Source organism: Fusarium solani (genome assembly GCF_023522795.1).
Source record: "Fusarium solani strain SB1 chromosome Unknown bctg00000001, whole genome shotgun sequence".
Lineage (NCBI taxonomy): Eukaryota > Fungi > Ascomycota > Sordariomycetes > Hypocreales > Nectriaceae > Fusarium > Fusarium solani.
The window spans coordinates 2813601-2839487 of NW_027072156.1; the positions used below are offsets into that span (position 1 = coordinate 2813601).

Here is a 25887-nt window from a genome sequence, read left to right on the forward strand (position 1 = left end):
ATAAGTTAAAGTCCATCGTTGAGAAACGGTGAGAATAGGTGGAGATTTCGGCTTGTGATGCGCTAAACAGTCTGGTCATGTATATAGTCGAGGCGAGATCAGACGACAGACGTCGTCAACAATATGACGAGTCGGTTACTCAATCATGTCGATATCGTCGACCGCAGCGGCTGGAGCCTGAGCCTGAGCCTGGGCAGGGGCTGCCTCGGTTCCGTTGGATGGCTCCGTGGTTTGCGCGTTGCCTCCGCCAAAGTAATCCGCCATTTCCGCATCCAGCTCCTCCTGCGTCTTCTTTGTGCGAGGGTTACCTCGTCCACCACGACCTCCCTCCTGATCCCTGCCACTGTCTCTGCCACCGTCTCTGCCACCACCGTCTCTACGAGCTCCGGGACGACGACCACCCTGGCCGCGCCGCCGGGGCATTGGGCTCCTCCGGTCACCTCCTTGTCCAGGAACATATCTATCAATTCCCTTGCGAGCTGCTTCGTCCTCGTCGTACCGGCGGTGCGGTGAATGAGATCGCGCCCTGTCTCCTGGGGCTGAAATGCGCTCTGCCAAGGGGCGACTGGGCATGACAGCTGTATCGAAGGGGTTTCTAGCAGGGCCACTGGGAAGAAGTGTCAATCGAATAGGTTGTCCTATATGCTTTTGTTAGAAATGTCACAGAGCTTGAAGAGCAAGTATTGCCCGCGTACCGTTGGCATTGGCACCATCAAACTGTCGAACCGCCTCTTGAGCGTCTTCCTTCAGCTCGTAGGTCACGTAGGCCGTTCCCTCGGATCGTCCGGCGCGGTCATATCGCAATTGAAGTCGAACGACAGTGCCAATTCTGCGGAAGAGCTCCTGCAACCATAGTGAGCAACTATTATCTGATCGCAATGTGAATGGATGCGCGTACATCGAGGTCATCCTCGGTGAGGTCATAGTGGATGTTATCGACTCGCAGTTTTGAGCCTTTGGACTCCCTAAAGGTTCGACTGTTAGGAATAACCTCGTTCGTGTCGATCGTCTGACTTACTGGTCAGGAGACTCGCGGCGCCGGCGTGGAGCGGGTCCTCTGCGACTGTCTGCAAAAGGTGAGACTGGGGAATCGTCAAGAAAGGTTCTGAGTAGTATTACTGTTCTCTTCGTATCGGTCATGGACCCATTCACTATCTCCAATCAGCAACCGGACAGGACAAGAGGTGTGAGTGCGGCTACCTGTCGAGGTTTCGCGATTCGTCTCGGAAGGACTGTATGTGGGAGGGATGCTCTGGTCAGCAATAGATTTCTCAGAGTGGAAAGCCGTTCAATCGACAAAAGCTCCGAGCACCGAAGGACGAGTTGCGAGGAGGGTTGTAGAGGTCGAGGAGGCATCACTGGAGGATGAGAGGGAGGATAGATCAACCTGGATAGGCGTGGTCAGTAACGCTTGGTGGAGAAGGCGAAACAGCGGGGACAGGAACAAACTGACCTTTCTGACGCCGTCGCGAGGGTAATCCTGGCGCGGCTCACGCCGGCGACCCTGGCCGCGTTGGTTGCGAGGCCGATTGCTGCGCTGGTAGTGGCGATGTTAGTTGTTGCCGACAGCGCAGCGCGACGCAGGAACTGCGGTGGACGGCAGAACCCAGGTGCAGTGACTTACAGTTTCGGCGATGATCTCGTCAAGGCCACGGTCCATCTTATCAGCCATGTTGTAAGGATTTCTGGGGAGACTTGTGAGTTTCAAAGAGCCTCTCGTGGTGTAGAAAAAAAAAGTTGGTGAGAAGGAGAGAAGAAGGAGGAGCGCAAGGCGACTTCTCATGGAGACGGGACGGACGCGGCTGGCAGGCGCCCGGTGCCCGGCCAAGCTGGCTGCTGCCACTGCAGAGCGCCGAGTCCAAGGTACGTACCAGCCACAGCCACTTCTTGATGGTTATGAGCGGCGTGCAGATGTGGGGGCAGCATGTGTTATTCGTTGTTTGTAGATTACTTGTCGTAAATTACAGTACATAGATAACTCAAATATCAATTTTTATCTATAAAGCCATGCATAATCAGCTCTGAAGCGATTGACATGGACACTACAATACCCAAAGTACACACAGTAAAAGTCATGGCAGCGCAAGGACACGCCGATGCCCAAGCCACATCTTAGGCGGGCGATTAATTATCCGCTCATGTCCCAACACCCGCTAGGCCTATTCTGGGACTACCCCAAATCTGGAACTCTAAGCTGTCCTGTCTTATCCCTTTGGCTGGCTCTCGCTCGTGTGGCAGGCCGGCGCCCTAGTAGACCAGAAACCACCTTTTCGTATTCCTGATATTACCCCTTCTTCGGGCTGACCGTCGTGATCTTTCCCTCTTTTTTCTTCCTTTCTCATTCCTCCCTTGTCAAGGATCATCGTTTCTCGGCGCGGATACTTGTTGGTTCCTTCTCCGCCGTCCTCTCCCCGTCGCGGCGCACCTCGAACTAAACCTCCAACTTGATGCCCTCGTCCAGCTCGCGATAGCCGGTGCTGTCGCACGCTCACCCCGACACTGTCTCCCTCTTCGCCTCTCTAGGCGCAAAGCAATCCAGACGAAAGACGGCACTCATGGCTCGCCCCATGGGGTCAGTCCGCCTCAAGAAGGGGAATCCTTCGACCCTCGCCCTCGGTGTCATCCTCTGCATCTTCATCATCGTCTTCCTCGTCTCGCCCTCGGGCAAGTCCGTCACAGCCAAGCGATTCGAGTCGGTAACCGCAGAGCATCATCTATCGCCTCCTACGTCGCCGTACCGAAAGTCAAAATCGCGATCTGGCGTCCCATTCAAGCCACCACCCGTCGCGCATTACAACCTTAACAATGTCACCATTACCACTTCGCCCATCGAGAACCGAGAGAATGTCCTGATTCTCACCCCCATGGCCCGCTTCTATCCCGAGTACTGGGAGAACCTGTTGAGGCTGAGCTACCCCCACGAGCTCATCACTCTGGGCTTCATCCTGCCCAAAACCAAGGAGGGTAACCAGGCCACAACTGACCTGCAGGAGTTTGTGCACAAGACCCAGAAGCACGGCCGCGAAAAGGACAAGTTCAAGAGCATCATTATCCTGCGACAAGACTTTGAGCCCGCCATTGTCTCTCAGGATGAGAGCGAGCGACATAAGTTGGCGAACCAAAAGGCCCGTCGCGAGGTCATGGCCAAGGCCCGCAACTCTCTGCTCTTCACCACCCTTGGACCGGATACTTCTTGGGTTCTGTGGCTGGACTCTGACATTGTTGAGACACCGACCTCGCTCATTCAAGATCTGGCTGCTTTTGACAAGCCATTGATTGTCCCCAACTGCTTCCAGCGATATTACGATGAGGAGCACAAGCAAATGGCTGAGCGACCATACGACTTCAACAGCTGGCAGGACAGCGAGACTGCGCTTGCGCTCGCCGCCAAGATGGGCCCTGATGAGATTCTCCTCGAGGGATACGCCGAGATGGCGACTTATCGCATGTTGATGGCGTACTTGGCGACTGATGGAGGAGATCCCAAGATGGTGATTCCTCTCGATGGAGTTGGAGGCACCGCTCTCCTGGTCAAGGCGGACGTCCACCGCGACGGCGCCATGTTCCCTCCTTTCCCCTTTTATCACCTCATCGAGACTGAGGGATTCGCCAAGATGGCGAAGCGATTAGGCTGGCAACCATACGGTCTCCCCAACTACAAGGTAAGCATCCCGTATCCGCCAAGTGAATCCCGTATCTAACAAGATGACAGGTTTATCACTATAATGAGTAATTTCGTCGCAGCAAGGCCACATTGGGAATCATGAACCAATTCCTTGAGCAAACTTCTTTTCTTCACGACTTGTCATGCCAGAAGACGAGCCATGCTGCACCAGACCGGACGAGTGGTTCGCCCCATTCGCTCTACTGTAGCCATCCATTGCTGGGCAATTCATGTTTCAAATCGGGCGGGTTCAGGCCACGGCGTTTTTTTTATAGTGTATCCTTTGAAAATGAGGGAGAAGGATGACAAAAAGTGAGGCTCGAACTCCAGAAGCAGAAGTGAGAGGAGGTGGGAAAGAGATGCATTAGCTGACATCTCTTGTACTCGAATTGTTTCTACGCATTTTGTAAAACGCAGATCACGGGGCGGAGTGAAAGCAATAGTGGAATGATGGGATCGGTTGGGGGGATAGACGGGCATCTATGCGAGTGATTTTTTGACTGTTCTGTTACCATCCTAGAAGAGTTTTTGGCCACGAATCGATGGCAGACCTTGATTTGACGGATATTTGACATTTATTACTGTCTGTCATGTGAGGGGAGTTGTGTGTGTGTGTGTTTGGTATCTGTCTGATTGTTCGTCATGCCCGCTGTCGCTCAACCCATCCTATCCATTCATTGTAAGAGATCCAAAAAGAAATATCTGAATATCCCAATCTTGTACATCCAAGTCATGATATGAATGCCCTTGTTCCTAAACTCCATATTAAAGCTCACACCCATCGAAGAGTATATCCCAACCCAACAATAACTTCCTTATTCATACAGATGCCCCCTAGGGCCCATCATATCTTCCATCCGAGTCTTTGCACCAAAACTCAACCAACTTTCGCGTGCCCAGCTCATCCCCGCCGCGCAAGAGGGCCGCGACGTCGACGTTGAGAGGGCTATCCGTCTCGGGACATCCGAGAAGCATGCGCACGGCGCGCACGCACTCGAGGACGCTGTAGGCGGGCGTCCAGGCGTCCTTGAGCAGGTCGAGGCAGATCTCGCCGTTCTGCAGGGCAATGTTGGGGTGCACGATGGTCGTGACAAAGGTCATCTTGGGGGGCGCGAGGGGGTATGTAGTAGGAATCGAGATGCTGAGAAGCCAGCGACCCTCTGCCAAAAAGTTAGTTGATGTGTTTCCGCAAAGGGAGAGTAGACTCTAACCGTCGTAGCCATGTCCAATACCCCGTCCGTTGATGACGGCCTCCCACTCCATCAGGTTGTCCTCGCTGACGGGTCCCAGGCGCTCGATGCCCGTCTCATCCTTTTGCTCAGTGCTCCATGTATCCAGTTCCTTTATTAGTCGCCGGCTAGCGCTCCTTGAAACAGAGGGTCCTGCAGATGTCGACATGGCCGAATGCGATGCGATGCGATGCGATGACGGTATCGATGTTTGGTGTAGTATCCGACGGATGGAATAGATGCAGAGCTTTGGAAAGGAACCACTGGTCCGGCTGGTAATGAATCAAGGGATGAATGTGCTCCTTAACTATGGAGATGAACACGGCCTGGACTGGGGTTGTGGTCTCTTCGTCGGCACTGGAGCTTGGATGCTGGAAGCTCGGTTTGTTGCCCAGCTCGACAGGGATAAAGGCGGGTGATGATGCCGAGGCCGGATGACCTACGTAGCTGCTACGTACACGTCTACCGAGGGGACGCACCCCCATGGCTGTGCTTCTGTGGCTCAGCAGAAGTGGCGCTTCCTCATGACAACTTTCACACCCGCGTCTATCATGTGAAAGTCAGGGTCCAAGATGTCCCTGGTCACTCATCAGACAAAACAATTAATCACGATTCATGCCAGTAATTCTTCGTCACGTTTCATTTGAACATCTAAAACTCCAATTTTGGGGACTGATTACAATTTGATTTAGAGTAGATAGTCTATCAATGTTGGGTAGACTTGAGCTCTCTCGACAGGGGTATCCTTTTCACTTCTTTCGCCGTCCACCACCACCACCTCCACTTCGGACTGGCTTTTTCTTGGATGAGGTCGAGGCACGAGGTGGATTCCTCCTTACTGGATGGGCCTCAGGCTCGGCCTCTGCTTCAGGTGAGGGCTCGAGCGGAACGGCAGAACCTCGTCCTCGAGGAACGTCCCTGATCTGAGCCCCGTTTCCGACATCATCGCTGGAGCTTTGTTCCTCTCGGTGTCCTCGCTCGGAGTCGTCCTCGCTACCCTCGCTTTCTTCTTCGCTTGAACCATCGCCAAGACCTGATTGAGAGCCCGACTGACCCCAGGCCATGGATCCGGCACCTCGCTGAGGATAGCCCGTTTGTGGAGCTCCCGAGAAGGGTCTCCGAGACGAAGCCATGGGGTTTGCCTGTTGAGAAGCCGCAGTCTGGTACTGGAAGACATCAAGGGCAGCCCGACTTGAAGTAGGAGACATTCCTGGTACCGGGATATCTCCATAAGGGGGAGCGGCCGCGTCTGAAGGGTGACGGCTGCTTCGTTCATCCCGCGCCCGACTGGCCGCCCTCTGGGACGAGGTAGTGGTGCCTGAGCGTCGTCGGCCAGTTGTTGATGGGGGCGGAAAGTAGCCCATGGGAGGGTAGCCTTGGTGATCTTGGTCGCCGTGGTTGCTGTTAGTCGACGACGAATGCCGTGTCCGTGATTCTTGCCGAGACTTCTTCTTGCGTGAGCCTGGATCGAGCTCAGTCAGAGGCACCGCGACCCGTTGATCTCTGCGCTTCTTGCTCCGCTTCTTTTTCTCAGCCTCCGCCATGCGCTGGCGATGGCGCTCCAGAGCCGCAATCTCCTCCTTGTTGAGACTGACATCTGTTCTCCCCTTGGCCTTGGCACGATCGATGCGGCGCATCGCCGACTGCACCAATGCCTCCTCCCGATCCCTGACGGCCAACTGTGCCAAGTACTCCTCAAACTCCTCATCCTCGCTGCTCGACGAGCCATCCTCCGAGTCATCCTCCTCCGAGTCCACATAATTACCCCTGCGAACCACCCCGCGTTCTCGATCGCCCATGTCTACACCCGTGAATCGAAGAGCGTCGCTGGCAAAACCAGCCGCAGTCCCCGAAGAAATCCCAACGCCTTGTGTATTCGTTTCATTATCCTCATCTGAACCCAACTCCTCCACACGAGCGTCTCCCTCTCGGCGCCCGTGCGACGCAGCGTCCCCGTCTTGTCTCCTCCGCCTGCGCCGCGATGGTCTTCCCCATTGGGGCGCAAATTCGGGAGCTCGCGGCCGACCACCTAGACCGCCTCCCCGGAAAAAGCCTCATCGATGGGCTTGTCCATAAATGCGGCGTGGCCAATGATGGTCACGCCAGATGCGCCAACCAGCCAGAGCATGGTCGAGAAGGGCGAAGCCCACAGACCAAGAGGCACGGCGATGACGACGAGTCCAGTATAGAGCTGAGACGTGCTGGCACGGAATGTACCAATCTCAAGATCATTGCCGTCGAGGCGGCCAATGATCCACATGCCGGCGACGACAAAGATGATGTCGAAGAGCAGGACCCAGTTGGTGAGCAGAGCATAGATGCTGAGCATGACAAAGATGACAGCATAGTTGCTCGAGAAGTGGCTCAGGTTATAGTTGACGCGCGACTGCATCTCGGCAAAGTTGGCGGGCTTCGAGACTCGCTTGACGTCGAGGAACTCGGACAGAGGTCGCAGGTTGGAGAAGCGACCGCTAAGAGGACCAGAGCGAAGGCCCTGGAAGCGCTCGCCGAAGTTGATGCGGGACGTGATAACGTCCAGCGGGATCTGAATGCGAGCCATGGCGAATGATTTGTGTGATGTAAAGTCGTAGATAGGAAAGTGTTGGCTGTTGAGCTGGCAAGTGCTGGTGTTGCACGAAAGGTGAATACTTTATGGCCTTGGAGAATAGGCAACGAAATTATCGATCAGGCACGATGACGAGGTCGGTTGCGCGTTCAAGAATAAAGAATGGAGACGCTTAGCGAGCTGAATGAAGCGAGTTAGCAAACAAGCAAAGACGCAGTGAAAGAGGCGATGCTGAGAATCAGGCAGCCAGAGAAATAAAGGACAAGCTGGCCCCTGGGGAGGGAGGAAAGGGAGACGAGGCGCAAGTATATGCCAGCCAGCTACAACGCTGACGGCAGGAGTAAAAGGGGCTAGATGTGTTCAACTTACCAAGACGTCAGTTTGCGAATAGACAGACAACAACAGAGTTTGTTGGTTGATAGAAGAGAGTCAAGTTCCAGAGCACTCAATGGAATGTTGCTTGTTGAAGTAGGGGGGTGAATCTGTCGGCGAGTACAGATTTCAGATAAGATTGGGCTTTTTTGGGGGTTTTTTTTTTACTCGGCTTGTAATTTGCTAGGGACGCGTCTCCTGTCAGCTTCAGGGGGCCATTACAGGGGGTGCACAGTGATTCAACTGCCAGCTGGAGCCCGGGAAAGCCACTGGATGTGTGATCTCCACAGGGGGGAGGGAGTACGTACCGACTTCGTGATGTTGACGAATTGGTATGGATCAGGCTTGGTACCCAGATGATGATGAAGGAGACCCAGCGGAGAGGGTGAGGAAGAAACGAGATTGCCACTCAATGCCCGACTGAGTACGTTTAATCCTCAGCCGGGGCGGGCTGGCAGCCCGGGGAGCCTGTAGCAGAGCCTCTCTCCCTGGCAGAGAGAGAGAGGAGAAGAAGGAGGCTCTTCTGTCGTCGTATGTAGTCTTCCCCTCTCAACCCAAACAGATGAGGTTCAAGGGGAGGGTTGCCATTGACTGACAATGGAGAAGGAAGAAGGAAGGGAAAAAAGAGGGAAGCAAGAGAATTGGAGCTCTCCGCCTTTTCTTTTAAAACATTGAGAAGAACCTGATGGAAGAGAGAGGCCCAACCACTTTGCACACCGACCCAATTCCGACGGAATGGATGGAGAAACTTTTTTTCTCCTCTCCTCCTCTCTAGGACCTTTTTCTCTGTGTAAACTTGTTTGCACTGTCAGGTAGCTTGTAACTCTGAGGCCAGCAAAGAGCCATCCCCGCGACGCTTATGCACGCGACACCAGTTGGAGCGAGCCAAGTGGAAGACGGGGAGCGTCACCGCTTTTGACGGATACCGCCAAACCACATGTTGATCAGGGCATGGCTGAGGGGGAACGTGATGTTTTTCTGGTCAGTAAATTCGAGGACATGTTTCTTTGCAAAAGAATTACATCCATAGCAATATCAAAAATACAATCCCTTCAGCCCGGGATAGCATCACCTTCGCTTCTCGTCTCCCTCCGCCGTTTCATCGTCACACACGATCCGCGATCCAAGATCCACTTCTCGCAAGCTCCATCGGAGAGCTTCCTAAGCTGCCCAACCCACAAACACGGTGATCTCTGATCGAAAGATTACCCACTCCCCAACCCCCAGTAGACAACTGAGCCCATCTTTGGGACCTTCTGTCCTTGGCACCGTGAGACGAAAGAGCGGGAAGAGAAACACATCTCGACGGATAGAGAAGCTCGACATGGTAGAGACAACACAAAAACTGCATCTTGCAGCGGTACCTCGACGTCTGGTCTCACATGCTTGAGCCCCATTGCAGAACGAACTGGGCCAAGATCCCGCACCCCCGGACCACTTGGCCGGGCAGTTCTGAGATGTGAGAGCCGAACCATCCACTACGGATGAGCCACATATAGAACCTCGGAGAAGCATGGTGGATCCATTGGAGGACGGGACTTGTTGCTGACCGCCGCCAGCTGTCCGTGTGTGAGGCAAAAGCAACGCTCGGCCGCAGATTGCTAGACCCATCTTCACCGCGAAAACATATGCCCAATAGCAGTTCATGTGGCCCAAAAGCCAGGCCAAAGGTTATCTCAGCCTCAAGTGTGCTGCCTGAGGAAGGATACGCAGGTGAATGAGCAATGTGAAACAACAAAGCATTCATAGGCACTCAATTGTTAATTAGTACATTTCATTGGTTGTGCTTTTGGCCGCTTCTTTCGACTTGACAGTAAAATCTCCAGTGTCAACTGGCAGAGTCAAAAGAATCCAAGTCTATCCTTGATGAGCCGCCTCTTCATTAGCCCTCCCTCTCTCATCCGATCCATCCCATCCACCAGCTAAACAAATGCTCGCTATGCCTTTGGTTAAAGCCGCGCAACGAAAAATGGGGTATATGTGAATCGCCAAAGCCACCAGAAGAAACAAAAAAAGACCAACACCCACAGTACACATCACATCTCATACCTCGAAAAAGTAATCCTCGTCCAGCCCCTCCCGGCTTGGAATCACTCCGGCTCCGGGCACCGGGCCCTCAAACGCCGAGTCCATCCTCACGTTCAGCAGCCGGATCTTGAGCCCGTACTCGCTCACCAAGTTGACCAGCTTGTTCGTCTCGGCCGTGATGGGTGCTTGGTTCAGCAGCATCAGCAGTCCGTCCAGCCACTCGGACGCCAAGCTGTGGCTCAGCGGCCATAGCGTAAAGATCGGCTGCTCCTTAGCCTCAGCTCCTCTTGCTGCATCCGCCGGGTTGACGAAGCTGTAGATGGTGATCTTGGTAGTCGTCTTAGGGACTGCCCCCGAGTTCTTGCCCGCCACCTCACTCGTCGTGCTCTTGGCGTCTTCGTTTGCCGATACATTGGAAACGACTGAGCTGATAGTGCTGAGATCAACCCGTTCTGTGAGAGCGTCCAGATTAGGGTCCTGCACCGTCTGCTGCTCAAAGTCGGCGTAATGCAGATATCGCCGGTTGTGGGACAGTTTCGCATATCGCCACGGCGTAGGTGTAAATAGTCGGTGCTTTGCTGTCCCGTTGTTGTCTCGCTTGGGTGTCGGCTTCGAGAACCATGACCCCTGGAGGAGGCATCGGATCCTCTGCTCCTTGACAAACTGCAGCGCCTCCTGCTTGAGTTCCTCCCTCACCTGCTGTAGATGTTGACCCCATGTTGCTTCAAACGACATCTCGAGTAGCTCCATCTGTTGATCTCGTAGTCGCGATATGTCATATTCTTGCATCTCTTCCTCCATCTCCATCACATCCTTGGTCCTCGTGGCTCCCCCGACAACCTGATCGACTAGGATCCGTACCAGCTCGGCAACCTTGTCGATATCCTCTTGCTCCGCGCCCGTGACTTTCCATACTCGGAAAAAGGCATGCAAACCAGCAGTGTGTAGCCGAGACCACTGAAGCAACAGGGGCCTAAACAGCCTATCGTGATCCTTGGCCTCCAACAATTGATACCCCCTGACGTCGTCCAGATCTGTCTTGTCGATGTCGAAGTGGTCGTACAGTATCATCGTGACCGCAAAGCTTGCCCTGGCAACGGGACAGCGTTCAGATGCAGGTTTCCCCGCCTGTTCCAGCAATAGCTTCTGAAACCCATCCTCATTCTTGCGCACATAGTCCGTCAGGTCCATCATACCCAAAAACCCCGTCATGTCAAACTCTTGCGCAGGGCTCTCCGTCTCGAACCCCAGCCTCCTCCACTTTTCCGGGTTGTGTCGCCTGCTTCCCTTCCTCGCCGATGCCTCGTGTAAGTCGTGCGCCGGGAAATGCCCATTTACGGGGACACGCTCCGGCGCACTCGCCAGGTGCAGCCCCTTGAGGGCTCGCCGGTGCTCTGGCCGCTCCAGGTCAACGTCGACTTCGCGCCACTTCCTCAGCAGGACCTTGGTTAGCGACTGGAACTCCAGCATAGGGTGCGCCAGATCCTGAAGCGCCGAGCTCTGCATCAGCTTGTACACCGCCTTGATTAGACCCAGGTCCTGCAGCCGCTTGATAAACTTGGCCCACTCCTCCCCGGAACCCGCGTTGGCCTTGCCGCCACTCATGGTGCTGTCGCTCGACACGGCGTCTCGGATGAGTGCGTTGATCAGCATCAGAGCGTTGGCACACAGGGCATGATCTGCGCTCTGCAGCTGCTGTATCACCAGCTCGAAGAACTGCGGGTACACGGCGACGGCGGGCTTCAGCGCGCGGAAGCCAAAGGTTCCTGGCGTTCGGTTCGCGGCAGCGGTTCGGCTGGTGGACTGGGAATGGCTGACGAGGGCGACGAGGATGGACATGGCACCCCTCAGGATGTTGACGAGCGGGTTCGTGACGATGAGTTCGACGACGCGCTCGACCAGGTCGCTGGCTGTCGGCCCCTCAAAGATATCCCACCCCATGTCCACCTCGAGCAGGCGTGTCAAGCTCTGGAGCGAGTATGCGAGCGTGTTGCCGCCAGCTGTCATGATGAGCCGGCGGAGGACGACCAGGCCGCCCGAGGATATAAAGACGTCGGCGAATGCGGGATCGTTGATGGAATTCTGCAGCTTAAACACGGCCATCTTTCGTGAGGCGTCCTCATCGCTGGCCAGGCGCGCCAGCAGCGCGGGGATATCTGCTTGATCCATGGTCGTCGAGTATAGCACGGGTGCGAAGAGGACAAGGCTGAAAGCGACCGAGGAGGGTAGAGCAGGTTGGTATGGCCTATGGTGTCGTGATCATGGCCCGGCCGTCTCGAAGGAAAGGGGGTATCTCTCGCCCGTAAGGTCGAATTCGTGCTTGTACGAGCCGATTGTTGTCGATTCGGGGAGCACTACGTACTTAGGAGACGTCTTTTTGAGAGCGCCTGGCCTCAGCGTCCCCTACAGCACCTCAAGGTCCCTGTCGGATTTAATGAACCAATTGCCAAGAAGGGACTGGGGAAGCTCTTAGCCTTCAGGGGAGGCGCCTCGAGTTGCGGGCTTGTTTCAGGGAGACGCAATGGGATTGGGCAGCGCAATTCCGGGTTCTCGCAACTTCCCAGACCCTCATGGAGAAGCTCATTTAGCGTGTCGGGCCGCCAAGAAGGCGTCTGTGGCAGTGGTGGCTTGGTCAGCCACAGAACCTCCTAGAGCCACACACGTGATCCAGCCTCACAACGGTCTGTGGCGCATATTTCGTAAGGCTAGATGCCAATGCTCGACATCCATTCCCAAATCTTCCCAAGCTTTCCAATTCATCACCATCAACACCTCTTCGTCCTTGGCTCTTCCTCTACAGTATTCGCAATCATGGCCAACTTCCTCGCCTCCATTTTCGGCACAGAGCTTGACAAGGTCAACTGCTCATTCTACTTTGTAAGTCTCCCAATCTTTTACGCGTCTGGTCTTTGGCAGTTACTGACTTGCGCGCCTGTTCAGAAAATCGGCGCGTGCCGTCACGGTGATCGCTGCTCTCGAAAGCACGTCAAGCCGTCATACAGCCAGACGATTCTTATGCCCAACCTTTACCAGAACCCGGCATACGACCCCAAGAACCGAATGAACCAGTCTCAGCTCCAGAACCACTTTGACGCCTTCTACGAGGATATCTGGTGCGAGCTTTGCAAGTACGGCGAGCTTGAGGAGCTCGTTGTCTGCGACAACAACAATGATCGTATGTTTCCTCATTTCCATATCTATGCCACTTCCAAATGCTAACATGTCACCCAACAGACCTCATCGGCAATGTCTACGCCCGTTTCAAGTACGAGGAATCCGCCCAAAAGGCCTGCGATGAGCTTAATAGCCGCTGGTACGCCGCGCGCCCCATCTACTGCGAGCTCAGCCCCGTTACCGATTTCCGCGAGGCCTGCTGTCGCCTTAACTCAGGCGAAGGTTGCGTTCGTGGCGGCTTCTGCAACTTTATCCACCGCAAGAACCCCAGCGAGGAGCTGGATCGCGACCTGCAGCTTAGCACAAAGAAGTGGCTCAAGCAGCGCGGTCGCGACGAGAAGAGCGTGAGCCGCTCCCCGACGCCCGAACCTACGAGGCGACGATACTAGATAGTGGCGATGGGCACCACATCCGGAGTGATGGTGATAAGGAAACGAAACATTGAAAGGGTGGTACGGTCACGGCGTTATGGGACTGGGGTTTGGTCATAGTAATTTCCCTACAAGGGTTCATGGATGTTTGCGAGTCCACGCATATTTTTGCTGTCACCTTTTTAGCGAGGGCTGGTGTTGAAGCCTTGCTACTCATTGTAAACCCACTGATGATGAGATATGTACAATGGTATCCCTGTATAACTAATCCTGTTTCGCGCCGATGTTGATAATAGCCTGCCCCTGCCACCGTCCTAATCCAATTCTTTCAAAAACAAAGCCAGTTGTCGCCGTCGTCTTGCCGCATCTAAGAGATAATCGAAATTCGTCCCCTTGTTTTATTGCCGTGTCGTGGATGGTAGTTCCTTCTTTAGGTCGTTGGTGAAGTCGATCAGGGGTCCGTCAGCCGGCTTGCCAGTCGAAGTCAGCAACGTCTGAATCTCGGACTGTTTCGTCACGGGCTCAGCGGGAGCCGGTTTCGCAGGTACTGGCGCAGCGGCGGGTGCAGGCGTATCGTCAAAATCAATCAAGTTGTCGTCGATGTGATTCTCAACCGGCTTGGTCTCGTGTGTCTTGATGGGCTTCGCAGAAGGGCTGTGAGGTGGGATCATGTGCCGCTGGTCTGGCTTCTGGCCTTTGACAATCGGGTAAATGGCCATAATCTGCTCGGCTTGCTTGTCTGGGCTCAGGGTATGGTCACTTGGACTTGTCAGTCATTGTTGGCGCTCTCCATGTCATCAGCACTTACATAGTTGCGTTGATGACCCATTCCAGGTCTTCTTCGCCCTCCTCTAGACCTCCAGGGCCACCATGAACCCTTCTGAATAATCGCGGGTGCCACTCGACGTTTTCCTGTGCTCGATGAGCAGCCTCCTCGCGTTGCCGGTCCTCGATCTTAGTCTTTTCATCCGTAGCAACCTCGTGGTTTCGCTCCTTGACAGCCTTGGCTGTCTTTTCCCAAAGTCGCTGTGACTCTCGCTCTTCTTGCTCCGCAATCGGTCGTACGGTTGGCGGTGAGGGCTTTGATCGGATAGCGTTGAAGAACATTTCTCGGTGGCCAGTCTGCGAGTGTTAGTCAATCAAATCCTACCCAAACATGATGCCCTCACTCACCGTTATATCCTTGATGTACATCTCTTCGCTCCACAGTCCAGACAGCTCAAACAAGACTTCGCCAGTGCTCTCTCTCTTGATTACACCTCCAATCGCGTTGTATGTGCCACCAACCCAGCCCTTTGTCTTGAAATCAACATCGGCAACCAGGTCAAGCTCAGGACATCGGACAAAGCTGTGGTCTCCGAGTTCGTATTTCATCTTGCCGAACAGGATTCCTCGAGCATACATGTTGGGTTGAGTCAGGATACTAAAATGGTTGTTAGAGATATTCACACAAGTTTCTGCCGCCAACGCAGAATGGTAATGTTTGTAGGCGACCAAGCAACTCTCCAACTGTCAAGGCGCAGGTTGACCTACTATTGCTCTCCCCTTGACGGATCCTTGCCGCGGTTGAGTAGGCTCAAGAACGCAATTCCTTCCATCAAACTTGCGGCAGAGTTTCCGAGGAACCGACTTCGGGGTTTGAGGGTGCCATCAATCCGAATGTGATGCTCAGGGGCCATGTAGAAATAGCTCGACTTGGGAGGATGGTGCGAGGTTTGTTCCGAGATGTAATATGCGCGCTTGTTGCCCTCAAAGTCCCAGTAGCAGGTGAAGATTTCGCCAAGGATCGGGTTTAGAGGCTTCTTGACGCCGCTACAAGCCGTCAGCAGTTGGCGAGTCAATTCTGGGGATGGGAGAAAACTCACGGGGGACGAATATGCCATCCGCTGAGGTAAAACTTGACTACAGATACGAAACGCTCGACAGGATCATCTATGGTTGGGATATGGAGTAGCATTTCCGGGTGGCACATGAAGCTGCAGCCAAGACGTTAATGGGCGAGTTTAAAAGCTTGGAAAATGGGGAAATCACTTTGTGATGCGCTCGAGCATGCTGCGGGGTTCGAGAATGAAGGTAGGAAGGACGACACGACTCAGATCGGCTCCAGGCCGCAGTTGCGAGATGATGTGCGAGAGGACTTTTTGGATTAATGCTCGTTAGTCCAGCGTCACGGACGGGCACAACTGCGCAGCATCACAAACAGAGCTGAGCCAGCGCGGTCTAGGGACCTAGGAATCGCTCACCATTGCCCTGATCAGGCTCCACGACGAGGGTATCATCGTCAGCGTCGGGACTGCGAGGGTCTTCGTTCGAGGAGCGGGTGCCTGCGGGTTGCGAGAACCAGTTGGTCAACATGGCGACTCTTGACGAAAAAGTTGGAGGAGAGGGGCAGGGGCAGCAGAATTGGGAGGGGCAGAGAATCGAGGTGAAGCGGAGGACTCGGAGGTGGCGGGGTGGGGATGTGGGATGGATGAGCGGCGCGCTTCCGGGGAACGGAGGGGCGGTTCTTATTTAGAGCTTGGAGCTCTGACGCCGTCAGCTGGATGGGGATGGAGCTCAGCTCTGCAGAGGAGCGAGGTCTCGCCCGTATTCCATTCCCGGGCTGTGAAGCCTGCTTTGAAGCTTGTGCGCCCGCCCGCAAGCATGATGAACTGTTCAGAGCGGACAGGCAGACTCACTGCTACTGCCGGTCCTTCGACGACCAGGTACCGAAACGAGGCCCATGACCATGGCTCCAGGCTGCCACCTGTACGCCTACGTAAGGTAGAGTTGAGTAGAGATTGTTTGATTGCCGGTGGGGACTATCGGCGGGGAAATAGGCGGCGACGATGAGCGACGACGACGAGATACGCGTTCACGTTGTTGTAAACGTCTTTGCTTCCGACGCAACAGACGCACGCGGGAGGGCGGCCCGTGGGTACAGCTTGAGCTTTGTTGGGTGCGGGGGGACGTTTTGATGGATGGACGGATCGAAATGTCGTTGGGGACAGCAGTTCGCTGCGAAATAACCTATGCTGTAGCGTAAATACTATGGTGCGAGCGACAGTGGGCAGAGAATTGAACGGCGCAAATGTCGAAAAAGGAGGATGAAGTTGAAAAGGAAGATAAGAGGTGAAAAGACGCATCCAGGAAATCTTAGTTTTTGGATGTTGGATGACGGAGCGGATGGCCCGGTAAATCAATCTGCTACTACGTCGGTGACGACACTGCAGTCATGGCCCCGGACAAGGGAAGGTGCAGTAGGTGTAGGTGTAGGTGTAGGTACCACTGATCCACGCCGTCAGGTTTCCTTCCAAGGCAAAGACGCCCGCGGGAAGAGGTCATGAAGGCAACAGTGAAGTAATGGCGCCGATACCTCCTTTCTACGTAGGAGTACCTCCCTCCCTCCGCTGTACTCAGGTCTGGTACAGTGAAAAGGTGGCGGCTGTAGGTCCATGTGAGCTTGGACAGCTACAGACAAAAGCCAATCAGCAACAAGTCAGTGGTCCCCCGCGTTGTGAAAAAAGGCTGTCTCTTTTGTTCTCGCCTGTGACGTGAGAGGTTAGGTTGTGTCCCGTCGGAATCTTCAGATCCTTGCCCTGTCAGGTCAGAGCCGCAAACAGTCAGCGCGACAAGGTTGGTTTCTCCCCTTTCACCGCAAATGGAGAAAGTGTGGAAACTCGGTTGTCAGGCCAGAATTTAACGCGTATTCGATTAGATTTCGCTTTTGTCATGTCCTCGCTGCGCTGGGGCCTTGGGGGGGTTGAATACGCGGACCGCCAGGTTCCATTCATGGGTCGGGTGTCATGAGCTAAGGCACTGAGGCCAGCCATCTTGGCTACGTCAGAAGCCCGAGCACCTGGGAACCGTTCCCAAGCTGACTGTACTGTATCAGCATCAGAGTCGAAGCTGGTTCGTCCGTTGTCCGCATTCAATAGTGCCTATCTGGCTGACCATTCTTTCCTTCACTCACTCTCCAAGACGCTTGTTCAGAACCATCATCTCACCGCTTCCTCTCTTACCCACTCTCTTGCACGACCAAAGCGCTCATGGTCTTCTGCCATCTCAATCAGTGTCACTGCGATGTAAGAATGAGCATGACCTTATCATGATCCTTCTCCTCCACCCATTATCCAAAACGGGCAAGCGCCGGCCCCACACGGAGCACACAGTTGAGTCTCGGCCCGGCCCCCCTCCCCGAGCGCCTCCCGGTCTGGCTCGACCGACCCTCATCCACTCAATGGGGCCCGTGGTCTAGGCCTCACTATCAAGCTCTCACCGCGTGAAGAAACCGAGGCACCTCGCTAGTCTGCGACTTTGTTGTTGATGGGCTTGCCGTTGTTTTAGTCGTTCGACTGCTCTTGGTATTATTCTGTCTGCTTCATACCCTGCTCCGATAGCGACAGCTGGACAGTTGCGTCTATCCATCCAATTCATCCCAGCATAATTGGACGGTTCATCTAGTTGCAGGGCCCCGTCTACAGTTGGTCCCTCGCCCACTCCTGCCTCGCTGGAGATTCAAACTTGCGATATCTCCGCTCCAAAGGGTACCTTGCTGCTTGCTTCAGCTGACACTTTCTGGGGCCGGCCGTTCCGCCCCAACTGAGGTATCATGTGTCTGAGCTCCATTCATCAAGCCAGCCTCCTCCGTTGCTCTCAACGCCACGGCTGATATGTGTGTCCTGAATTCCGTCCAACTCCTTCTGTGTGGCATAGTCATCCACTTGAGTCTCCAAAAGCGCCAGGTTTCTTCCGCTGACTGGTCTCATCTTCTTTGCTTTTTCTGCTAGACCCGCTCGCTCCTCGGCCTTGGAGCAACCCCGGACCTCCGATAGTATGCATCGGGCAAACCGTACAAACCGATACACCGCCCTCTTCGTCTTGGGCGTTGGATCCCCAGGGATATCTCCTACACAATTCCATAGCTCCAACTCATTGTCACATGTCTGGTCTCATTTCTTCGACACTCATTCATTTCAGTCGTGAAGACATTTTTGAAGAACCCTTGACTGGCGCTGGTAGGCACTGGGCCAATGCGTCTCGGTCTATATCAATCGTCAGCCGCTGTGTTTGCCTATCATCATGTGGTCCACTTACCGGACTCCTTCTCAAACAGGATGGAGATATCATCGTGCTCGCCCGGTAGATCCGGGAGGTCAAGGCAGACAAAAGCCATCTCATCGTAGTCGCCATCCTTGTCTGCCGGCAGACGTGGCAGGGGGAACTTGGCGTCGACAAACTTGATACCCGATTTGCTGCTTCGCTGGACGCTCTCGTAGACATCCGTGCCTTTAAGAATAAAGTTCATGCAGTGTCCATGGTGGAAGTCCTCAAAGAAAGCCAAAAGCTGTAGCTGCTTATCCTCCTGCTGAATGACTTGGATTCGAGTGTATCCAGCCTCCCACTTCTTATGAATCGGCACCACCATTCGGCGCCTTGAGATGGCAAAGGTCACTGCCAGCGCATCAAAGATAACCTCGAAGCCAGTCATGGCAAATTGGAAATCATGCAGGTCCTTCAAGTTATTAAACTCAAACGTTCGGATAGTTTGGTTGTGCCGCAATAGCTGGAGCCCATCCGCCATGTTCCTAGGGAGCTCCTTGGGCACCTGCGCCTCCGAGACCGACATGGTCATGTCCTTCTGCGGCTGCCGGAGAACCCGGAGCAGCTTAGCATTGGTCACTTCCAGCCTCACGCGTAGCTCGCCTGGAGCTACGTTGATGCGGTCTGCGACGTTGCCGTTCTGATAATCGAGCACCACCTTGAGCCGGTCCGCCAGGACAGTTGGCGGTACATCTCCGCCATACTCATCGTTAACAACTCTGACGGCCTTCCAGGGCATCCGACTAAATGGTGCCAGGCCCAGAGGGTCACGAAGAGTTTGGGCGACATTGAAACTCTTGATTCCCATATCGGCATATATCTTCTCGTCGTGATCCAGGAATGTCCCTGTAAGCAACGAATGGAACTTGATCCTTGCCTTCTCGTCGCTAAACACTAGGACCATACGGCCCTTGGATTTGCCATTCTCGTATTTGACAGTCAGGGAGGGGGCATCCCCGTCGCCACGGAAGAAACCGAACTGAATAGGCTGTGCTGGAGAATAAGAATGTTGCACTCCGCTCAGTGTCCTCGTCCTTGGCCCCGACACCACCGCAACCCGGAACCCGAGATGCCATGTGCGAGGACCTGCAGGGCCATTCTCCTTATATAGCTTCTCAAATAGAGCCACGTCGCAGTGAGGGACTGGCTCCTTAGGGAATTGGCGAAAGTTGGGGTCGGCATCCATGACCTGGAATGATCGCAAAGTCGACCTGAACACCATGTTCTCGTCACTCCGGGGAAGAGCGAGTTCTGGACCTTGGTTCCAAAGTCGTACATGTTGTATAGTATCCTGAAGTCCTGCTGGACCAGCTGGATGGCCAATTGGAAGCCACGGCGTAGTCGGACGTCGACTGTGCAAGTGTCGCTTCGCCAGCGTATATCGTCCCACACTGGACCGACATTCTTACTCTCCTGAATAGCGAGCTGCATGTGGCCGTTCTGGCTAGCCAATACGAACACAAGTCCGGTAGACTTTTGTGGTCGAACCATGGAAAGCAGACACGGGAAATACAGCCTCTGAGCATCATGGCCCTGCTCCATGAGATATACGTCGGCCTGTACTCTTCCATAGTTGAAGTTTTCGGTAGTGTCTCCGATTGGGAAGGCATCCAAGAGGCGGAGGTTGGACATTGGGCTGGTCATGGCTGTGAGGCCAGAACCCCAATTGCCTGAAAGGAGGGCAATCATATCCTGACTCAGGGGTGGATACTCGACCCAGATGGACTTGTCGATAGTTTGGGGTAGGAAAGCATCCTCAGGGGGCAAGAATCCGTTTCGCTTCATCGACATGGACAGCTTCTTAAGCGACGAAACCAAATTCTTGCTAACCTCGTCGATCTCGGAATCCGGTTCCAAGCCCTGCGACTGTGAGATTTCGGGGACAATCTGCTCCGAAAGCCAGAATGCCTTGGCCAAATTCGCATAAGCCTGCTGGCGATCCCGGTCATTTTGCATCTGGCCTTGTGGGGAGTTTGGTCGTTCTCGAATCGCCACCTCCAAGCCCATGCGGCCTTTCAAGAACCACCATAGAGCACCCCTGGCGCATTCTGTAAGAGAGCAGGTAGATAAAGGCTTAACAGATTCAGCGTGAAGACGGAAAAGCTCGAAAAGATGCTTCGTTCGAGAGATGAAGGTCTCAAGTGCTTGCTCTGCCGCTGCAGAATTTCCATCACCAACCCTGATAGACAGTGATCTAGACGCTATTTGAGGAGGCGCACGCTGAGAGGCGATACTTGGCTCCCTGGACAAGTTCTGCGGCTCTGGTGTTGGAGCTGCCACAGGGGCAGGAGCAGAGATAGGAGGAGCAGCTGGAACCAGAGTTGGTGGGGGAGAATATCCAGTCGTCGAGCTAGAATGGACTGAAGCTGCGGGGCTGTATGAAATATTGGGCTTCGAGATCTGCGCTTCAGGTGACGGGGGCCCTCGTCTGCGCGTGGTATCAGGAGAAGCGGAAAGGGGCTCAGCGGAATGAGGGTCGTCCCAATTGTGAGAGGACGCAGACGTAGCGCTGGCCACGCGAGCAGCTTCAGCGAACACCCTGCCTTCAGCTTCGCGCATCTGCGCAGAGTGAATCTCGATAAATGACCTCCTGTTCTCATCGTGTCTCGCGGCCGCACCCAGGAACCTAGCGGGAGATCTCTTCCCAGGGAGGAGCGTGTGGTGCTGAGCTGATATAGGAGAGATCAGCTCTTCAGATTTGGAATCAGGATCAGGGCCAACATTGGGCTCATCGTCGTCAGACTCGGGCTCGTAGATGGAAGAAAAGCCTGTCTGAGTTCGCAGCAGTGGCTTCGGCCTGAAATCGTCCACCGCGGGAGCACTTCTGGGTGTACCTGCATCTGAAGGTGGTGGAGGAGGTCGCCCTGGGGGAGATGCTGGCTTGCGAGGTTGTGGAGGTGGCGGTGGTCGGGCCTTCTTGCGCTTCGAGATCTCTATAGTTGGCGCCTCGGTTTCGTCGCCTCCTTCACCAATAACCTCTGGCACCGAATCGTCAAACCTAACAATAAGGCCCTTTCTGTTTGGTCGTGGGCTTCGTTTCGGGGTATTGGTATCGGGGCGCCCTGGTACAAGGGGGCGATTCTGCTGAGCTGCGTGGTTGACAGCTAGAGCTTGAGGATAGCGTGAGATTGATGTGGTGTCGAGCTTCGCTAGCTTGGGTAGCGATGACGGCGGGGGAGGCGGGGGCGGATGGGTGATTGTAAGATTATCGGAGGAGCTGTGGAGGAAGGCATCGACATTGGCGGCGGACTGCTGCTCGGTAGCTTTGCGATCCTTTCCACCCTTAAAGAGCTTGCCCATGAGACGGTCTCTCCTTGAGGAGCGACCATCAGGAGCCTGGACAGCGGACACTTCGTTCTCCATGAGGAATACAGTCGTGGGTGATGATCGGGAGAGACCTATGGCAACGTCATTGACTCGAGGAGGAGAGGTCGGGCGTTGATCGCGCCGAGCTGGCTGTTGCAGTCGAACCGAGAGGTGTGGTGTTTGTTTGAAGGAACAAAGACTTCGTTTATTGATCGCCGCCCGTTCTCGTAACGGTTACAGCAACGGCAGAGGCAGTGGAGTTGTCCAATGAGGCTTGTTCTGGCGACACGAGAATCAACTGGCGGACATGTGGGGAGCGCAACGGGCGGTTGGAGGTGGCGCTCTTTGAGCGGACAGAGCGGCAGCTTCCAGCAGCTCTAGCGGTGTCGGCGTACGAGGTAACGGGGTGCCGTCTGACAGCAGTGAGAAGCTCTGGGTCGATCTTGGTTGGCGCCGTAGCCTACGGGTGGTTGCGAGTGAAGGAGTGTGGTCGTGGAGGTGATAGCGGTGGTGGTGAGAGTAGCTGTGCGGCGGCGGTGGGCTCTGATAAGAGGTCGTGTGCGGAGCTGAGGTGAGGTTGCTCGCTCGGTCGTCGTCGATGGCGGCGCGGGAAGAGTGAAAGAGGTGAGGTGTCGTGTGGATGGTGTCGTGGCTCCGTTGCAGGCCTCCAGATCGAGAAGTAGCAACAAAGGTATCTGCAACAGGAACAGAGTCGGCCAAAGCAGAATACAGCAGGCTTCTTGGACTCTTTCTGTCTCTTAGAACCCAAAGCGGACCACGGCTGGGCACAGAACAGCACACAGCACGCCTAGGCAATTCCCCTTTGCTTTGTCGCCAGGGCACCGGGCTCCAGTTGCAAGCAGGGGCGAGCACCAGCAGGGACGGACAGGGACAGGGGATGGATAGGCTGGTCGGGAGCCCGCCAAGGGTCTCTCTGGTCTCTGTTTGACGGACAGTGGCCTGGGCCCAAGGTCGGTACGTGGGTAGGTGTCTTATGCAAGGCCGGAGGAGCGATGAATGGATGGATGTGGATGGCGAGAGCTGCCGCTGTACCGTCTGACAGGGCGGGCAGGCACAGGATAGGTGTGAGGTCAGCGAGGGAGGGGGATGGATCGAAAGAGGGATGTTGAAAGAGACGGGAGGGCGAGAGATTGTGTGCGTGTGCGTGTGTCGAGATCCAGGGGAGTTTCAGAGTCACAGGGATCAACATGGAAAGTGCCCTCTATGTAGGTAGAGCACAGGAAGGTAGTCCCCAGCAACAAAAGACCTGACCTGAGCGAGCGAGCATCAACAACCACGGTCTGACCAGACTGGGAATCCCGTTGGGAGCGAGTACCGTCGCCTCGAATGCGCTATGGCGAGGTACATACACGTCAATGGGGTGGTAGCACAGCACAGGACCTGATTCTGGGTCAGGGGAGAGAATTAATTAATCGCAGATCCTACCTGCGTCCAACACCCAAAACAAATATCCAAAGGCAATTCTTGCTGACAGAGATATCCATGGATGGCTCCTCGGGCGCCCATCCTTGGTGACGGACCAGGATGGAGATTGTGAGGGCACAGAGCAAGACCCTTAATTGTCCTCTGGCCTCCACTACCGGCCTCCACACACCCAATCTCTGTGTGTCGTCCGCTCTTCGTGCCCGTGTTAGTGTCATGATCAACTGCCTCTTGCGCAAGCTGCTGTGCAGAGGGAGGCCGATATGGACTGGATCTGCTTCATACGGCTCCCTAGCGTCGCCCGTATCGATCCATCCATACGAGTCGAGCCCGGGACGGTGTGGATGGGCGGACAGGGCAGCTTTGTTCACGGGCACCGTCACCCGTGTTAGTTGGTTAGTGGCTTGTGAGTGCCGGGCTGAAACGTCGCCGCAAAGTATCACTGTCTGGGCTTGATGAGCCCAAACGGCTGGGGGGGCGCTCTATTACCCAGACTGGAGCTCGATGGAGGCCACGTCCAGTTGTAAGCCCGATAAGATGCCCAATAAGCCCACCCACCTGCCGAACAAGTATGTACTCAAGGTCGACAATCCCTGAGACCAGAGTGTTGCCCTCGAGTCTCATTCATGGATGACAGGTGGTTTGTGCAGGAACTTGAGTGCTTCTCTCACTGGCCAGGCTCTCGAGGATGCTCTGAGGTCCCTTGAACTGGTCTCACCATGTCGGACCCCCTGGTCGCGTCCTCCCTCCATCTCCCTGAATCCCTAGCGGGCGCCTGGAACGTGGGGCAGAGGGTCCCTCCCCTCCCCCAAGCCCAAGCCCACCTCAAGGATGGATCCATCCATGGATCCATGGGTGCCATGCCCCTCGTGCTGTCGGGTCTGTCTGTTCCTCTGGCCCCTCTGGTGCTTCAGTGCCCTTTGGCCTTGTTTTAGCGCCTCGGTGGTGACGTTGGTCGCCCCGCCCTGTATACGTGGGCCGCAGTCCGAGGGGAATTCATCATTTGGTCAGGGCCGTCTGTGGCAGTCCGAGACAGAGACAGGCGGCTCGGACCCAGGGCAAGCAAGACAAGATTGGGCGCTGCCGCGGGAATGGAAGCCAAGCAGAGGGCGTCTATTGAATGAGGGCAGGTCAGGCTCAGAAAGCATGATTGATGATGCGGCCCTGCGCTCATCATCGTCCATCCATGCCTGTGCGTCGGCTCGTCTTTGCTCTGTAATGAAGCGCCTTTTTGTGTCTACTGCTGCCAAAAATACACGGTGGCATGCCTCTTGTTTGTAATCGCCGAGGAGACAGACTCGCATTCATTTCCTTTGACTTCGTATGACCTGTCTATCTGTCTGTCTGTCTGTCTGTCCGTCCGTCTGTCTGGCCTCGGATCCCTCCGTCGGACTGGACTTGTTCTGTGCAAGCGACAAACGGTGAACGAACGGGTCCGGCCATTCTCCTCCGACCGACCTGGTCGACTCTGTAGGCCTCGGCTGGAGGCGCTTCTCGTATCGTCATCTCCCATTGTCGATTCGCGCGCAATTGGCCCCAGGGTCTCGCTTTTTTAAGTCTCGTATTGATCTTTTGTGCCCACAGTGCTTATGCCCAGGCTCGCGCTGAGCATCGTGCAAGCCCTGGCCCGCTGCGGCGTCGTCTTTTTTGGTTCTTGTGATGACAAAGGGAGGCATGTCGCAAAGAAGGGGACGCTACAAGGCGGGAATTCCCTTCTCCATTCCATGGCATGCAAGTCGACGTGCAGTCTTACTAAGAGCTAAAATTGTCGAGCGCTCAAGGTTAGTTGTGGCACATGGTCGAGATCCATGACAGCCTGGGCATCTCGTCAATAGTCTACGGCTGAATGAAGCATCTCGTGCAGCTCCAGTCTTGTTGGTGGCTGCGTGTTGGGACGGAGAGGGAGAGGTGCTGGTGGCATCGCGACATGCATGCGGATTGAGCTCAGGCAGGGCTGATGGTTGTCTCCAACTTCCGTCGAGCAGCGGGAATTCGCCCTGTTGTCTTGAGCCCGCGTCGCTGATTGGGTAATTTATACGGCAAGAATTGAACGTTGGGTGTCTGCAATGTCATCTACTGCAATGTCTGTCGTCTTTCAAGACTTTGCAGACTGGTCATTGACGAGCTGACAAGTCCTGGATGGAGGAGTGGGACGCCCACTGTCAGCAGCACACAGCGGCGTAATTATCTACACTCCAATTGAAGGCGTAGGGTCAGTAAATACTGTAAGTGGCCTACGTTGAAGACTATGCTCCTTTGATTTGTATGAATCCGCTTTATACGCGTTGCTTCTCCCGCATTGTTGCGCAATACTCGACATAGACATACGTTTGCGACGTGCGTCCTTCATGCCACGGCCCATGCATCTTCTCAGAAATCTTGCCACTACCATTCGTAGGGACTCAGCAGTCACTAGTAGAGAGCATTGGGCATTATATTGCAAAATTAACTGCATAGATTAATGATATCGAGTGTTAACAGCTCGGATATTGGTAACATAGGTAGTCAGGGGGGACGCCTGTAGGGTGAGTAGTTCAACCTGTGTACGACTGACAGCAAAGGGCTGGATGAAAACAACTCTAGCGCTATGTTCAATTCATTGTCAATGGTATGGATTTTACTGAGCCAATACTGCATAGTTAGGTATTCGTA

The 25887-nt window shown here is 54.7% G+C and overlaps 8 protein-coding genes across 8 annotated transcripts; 2 read left to right on the forward strand and 6 right to left on the reverse strand.

The window, feature by feature from the left end:
* Nucleotides 1–135: 135 nt before the first annotated feature.
* Nucleotides 136–1672, reverse strand: MRS44_002989 (uncharacterized protein; the record flags this gene model as incomplete). Its single annotated transcript, XM_065623037.1, has 7 exons — nt 136–638; nt 696–843; nt 899–965; nt 1019–1067; nt 1120–1151; nt 1454–1587; nt 1625–1672. The coding sequence occupies 7 exons, from the start codon at nt 1670–1672 to the stop codon at nt 136–138; spliced, it is 981 nt and encodes a 326-aa protein (XP_065479109.1).
* Nucleotides 1673–2555: 883 nt separating this feature from the next.
* MRS44_002990 (uncharacterized protein) lies at nt 2556–3701 on the forward strand (the record flags this gene model as incomplete). The annotated part of the gene is made up of 1 exon (XM_046275264.2): nt 2556–3701. The coding sequence occupies one exon, from the start codon at nt 2556–2558 to the stop codon at nt 3699–3701; it is 1146 nt and encodes a 381-aa protein (XP_046137103.2).
* Nucleotides 3702–4498: 797 nt separating this feature from the next.
* On the reverse strand, nt 4499–5378 carry MRS44_002991 (uncharacterized protein; the record flags this gene model as incomplete). Its single annotated transcript, XM_065623038.1, has 3 exons — nt 4499–4824; nt 4876–5005; nt 5061–5378. 3 exons carry the CDS (start codon nt 5376–5378, stop codon nt 4499–4501), a joined length of 774 nt encoding a protein of 257 aa, XP_065479110.1.
* Nucleotides 5379–5642: 264 nt separating this feature from the next.
* MRS44_002992 (uncharacterized protein) lies at nt 5643–7453 on the reverse strand (the record flags this gene model as incomplete). Its single annotated transcript, XM_046273529.2, has 2 exons — nt 5643–6931; nt 7048–7453. 2 exons carry the CDS (start codon nt 7451–7453, stop codon nt 5643–5645), a joined length of 1695 nt encoding a protein of 564 aa, XP_046137105.1.
* A 2421-nt stretch (nt 7454–9874) lies between these two features.
* On the reverse strand, nt 9875–12028 carry MRS44_002993 (uncharacterized protein; the record flags this gene model as incomplete). The annotated part of the gene is made up of 1 exon (XM_046268278.2): nt 9875–12028. One exon carries the CDS (start codon nt 12026–12028, stop codon nt 9875–9877), a length of 2154 nt encoding a protein of 717 aa, XP_046137107.2.
* A 642-nt stretch (nt 12029–12670) lies between these two features.
* Nucleotides 12671–13422, forward strand: MRS44_002994 (uncharacterized protein; the record flags this gene model as incomplete). Its single annotated transcript, XM_046273530.1, has 3 exons — nt 12671–12736; nt 12800–13034; nt 13094–13422. 3 exons carry the CDS (start codon nt 12671–12673, stop codon nt 13420–13422), a joined length of 630 nt encoding a protein of 209 aa, XP_046137108.1.
* Nucleotides 13423–13802: 380 nt separating this feature from the next.
* Nucleotides 13803–15759, reverse strand: MRS44_002995 (uncharacterized protein; the record flags this gene model as incomplete). Its single annotated transcript, XM_046280788.2, has 7 exons — nt 13803–14163; nt 14213–14526; nt 14578–14827; nt 14938–15216; nt 15270–15380; nt 15436–15541; nt 15648–15759. 7 exons carry the CDS (start codon nt 15757–15759, stop codon nt 13803–13805), a joined length of 1533 nt encoding a protein of 510 aa, XP_046137109.2.
* A 2234-nt stretch (nt 15760–17993) lies between these two features.
* On the reverse strand, nt 17994–21849 carry MRS44_002996 (uncharacterized protein; the record flags this gene model as incomplete). The annotated part of the gene is made up of 3 exons (XM_065623039.1): nt 17994–18292; nt 18481–19675; nt 19720–21849. 3 exons carry the CDS (start codon nt 21847–21849, stop codon nt 17994–17996), a joined length of 3624 nt encoding a protein of 1207 aa, XP_065479111.1.
* Nucleotides 21850–25887: the final 4038 nt, after the last annotated feature.